Source organism: Penaeus vannamei, chromosome 13, assembly GCF_042767895.1.
Source record: "Penaeus vannamei isolate JL-2024 chromosome 13, ASM4276789v1, whole genome shotgun sequence".
Classification (NCBI taxonomy): domain Eukaryota; kingdom Metazoa; phylum Arthropoda; class Malacostraca; order Decapoda; family Penaeidae; genus Penaeus; species Penaeus vannamei.
In genome coordinates, this window is record NC_091561.1 from 36,123,051 (window position 1) to 36,125,940 (window position 2,890).

Consider the following 2,890-nt stretch of genomic DNA (forward strand, 5'->3'; position numbering starts at 1 on the left):
CACCATCCCCCCCCAGCCCACTCCCCATACCCTGCCCACTCCTCCACCACTCCGCCCACTCCTCTACCACCCCGCCCAGTCCCCCACCATCCCCCCCAGCCCACTCCCCCATACCCCCCCCCCTCCCCCACCACCCCGCCCCCTCCCCTACCACCCTCTGCCCAGTCCCCCACCTCATCCCCCCAGCCCACTCCCCCCATACCCCGCCCACTCCTCCACCACCTGCCCACTCCTCTACCACCCCGCCCAGTCCCCCACCATCCCCCAGCCCACTCCCCCATACCCCGCTCCACTCCCTCCACCACCTGCCCACTCTCTACCACACCCCCGCCCAGTCCCCCACCATCCCCCCAGCCCACTCCCCCATACCCCGCCCACTCCTCCACCACCCCGCCCACTCCTCTACCACCCCGCCCAGTCCCCCACCATCCCCCCCAGCCCACTCCCCCATACCCCGCCCACTCCCCCACCCTCCCGTAATCCGTGGTTCATTGACAAGGATCAAGCTGCGGGTCGTAGCCGAAGGATCTCGTGTTTTAGCGGGTTGTCTCCTGGTGGGTCGTGTTGGGAGGGTCGTTGGCAGGGTCGTTGGGAAGGTGTTGGGATGACAGGGTCGTTGGCAGGGTCGTTGGCAGGGTCATTGGGATGGCAGGGTCGTTGGGAGTGGTCAGCAGGCAGTGTTGGTGGGGTCGTTGGGAGGGCAGTCTTAGGGAAGGTCGTGTTGGCAGGGTCGTGCTGAGAGGGCATTGTTGGGAGGTCAGTGTTGGCAGGGTCGTTGGCAGGGTCGTATTGGGAGGGCAGTGGTAGGAGGGTCGTGTTGGGAGGGTCGTTGGCAGGGTCGTTGGGAAGGTGTTGGGATGACAGGGTCGTTGGCAGGGTCGTTGGCAGGGTCATTGGGATGGCAGGGTCGTTGGGAGGGTCGTGTTGGGAGGGCAGTGTTGGTGGGGTCGTTGGGAGGGCAGTCTTAGGGAAGGTCGTGTTGGCAGGGTCGTGCTGAGAGGGCATTGTTGGGAGGTCAGTGTTGGCAGGGTCGTTGGCAGGGTCGTATTGGGAGGGTCGTGTTGGCAGGGTCGTTGGGAGTGTCGTTGGCAGGGTCGTATTGGGAAGACAGTGGCAGGAGGGTCGTTGACATGGTCGTTGGGAGGGCAATGTTGGGAGGGCAGGGAGGGCAGGGTCGTTGGGTGGGTCGTCCTCTTTGCGTACCTGACACTTGCCTGTCTTTCACTGCCATTGCTTTTTGACGCTTCTTCTTTCCGCTCTGACCGCGGGCGTTTGGTGACACTCGAGTTGGCAACACTGTCACCATTGACGTCACTATCACCGCATCATCATCTTTATCTCCGTCAACATCACCATCACTCTCACTATCACTATCACCGTTGCCATCACCATCCTTATCGTCATCACCGTCACTATCATCATCATCACCATCATCCTCATCACCGCATCCTCCTCATCATCATCACCATCATCACCTTTACCATCACCATTACCATTTACGTCACTGTTACTATCACTATCATCACCATTACCATTACCAGCGTCATCACCAATCTAATCACCGATCCCCATAGCCCCCTCCCCCCCTCCTCCTCACTGCCAGACCACCTATCCCCATACCACTGTTTCCCCCTCCCATCCCTCGACCCCCTACACCAATACCCCCTTCTCCCCTACTAACCCCTCGTATCTTCATCCCCCCATTCCATTCCCCGTCCCCATACCCCTACCCCAACTGTAAAACCCCTTCTCCTACCCCTATTCTCCATCAATTCCCATCCCCAATACTCTTTTCCCCAACCCTCCACTCCCCTACCCCCTTACACTTCCCCCTTCCCATCCCCCCCTATTCCCCTCCCCATACCCCTTACCCTCATATCCCACCCCCCTACTCCTCCACCTTCCCACCCCCTTCCCCCTTCCCCTCCCTCTATCCACCCCCTTCCCCTTACCCCTCCCTCTATCCATCCCCTTCCCCTTCCCCTCTACCCTCCAAATTCCCCTCCTCCTTCCCCCTCCACCCTCCAACCCCCTCCCCCTATCCTACCCCTCTCCCTTCCCCTCTCACCCCCTATCACCCTACCACCCTCCCCCCCGAAAATCCGGGACACCGAACACCTCGCTCCAACGGCCACCCAAACGACCGGACGAGAGAGGTCGGTGACACGCCCGTAATACGAAGAAGGAGAAGAAGAAGAAGGAGAAGAAGCGACATCCTTTCAAGGCGTTTAATATTACCCTTCTTTTAATGAGGTCCTTTCTCTTTTTCCTTCTCTCTCTCTTTCTCTCTCTTCCTTTGGTGTGGGTCTCTCTGTTTTTTTTTTTTCTGGGATTGTTTTTGTTTTGTTTTGTTTGTGTTTCTTTGTAGGTTTGGTTCTGCTTCTTTTCTTTTTTCTTCTATTTTTTTCTTTATCTCCTTCTCGTTCTCTCTGTCTTTCTCTATCGTTCTCTCTTTTTCCTTCTCTCTCTTTCTCTGTATCTCTGTCTCTCTGTCTCTCTCTCTCTATCTATCTATCTATCTATCTATCTATCTATTTATCTCTCTCTATCTATCTATTTATCTATCTATCTATCTATCTATCTCTATCTCTGTCTCTCTCTCTATCTATCTATCTATATATCTATCTATCTATCTATCTGTCTCTCTCTATCTATCTATCTATCTATCTCCCCTTCATTTTTTTCTTTCTTTTTTTTGACAGTGCGTTCTTTGGTTCTCTTTTGTTTTGATCTTATTTCTTCTTCCTTTCATTTGCTCATTTATTCACCGTATATGCTTATTCCTCAATTTTTTCTCATTCTTCTTTATCTTTATCATTGGTATTACCTTCACCATATTTTCACCTTTTTCCTCTTTCTCTTCATTGCAGTTGCTACCATCATCATCTTC

At 54.4% G+C, this 2,890-nt stretch overlaps 1 protein-coding gene across 1 annotated transcript; it reads right to left on the bottom strand.

Moving 5' to 3' along the window:
* Nucleotides 1-501: 501 nt before the first annotated feature.
* On the bottom strand, nt 502-1,005 carry LOC138863755 (circumsporozoite protein-like). The gene has a single exon (XM_070128595.1). It carries the CDS (start codon nt 1,003-1,005, stop codon nt 502-504), a length of 504 nt encoding a protein of 167 aa, XP_069984696.1.
* Between the last annotated feature and the right edge of the window lie 1,885 nt (nt 1,006-2,890).

Bases quoted from the DNA above. Each gene is read 5' to 3' on its own strand.
- LOC138863755 (XM_070128595.1), bottom strand. From the start codon at position 1,005: ATGCCCTCTCAGCACGACCCTGCCAACACGACCTTCCCTAAGACTGCC.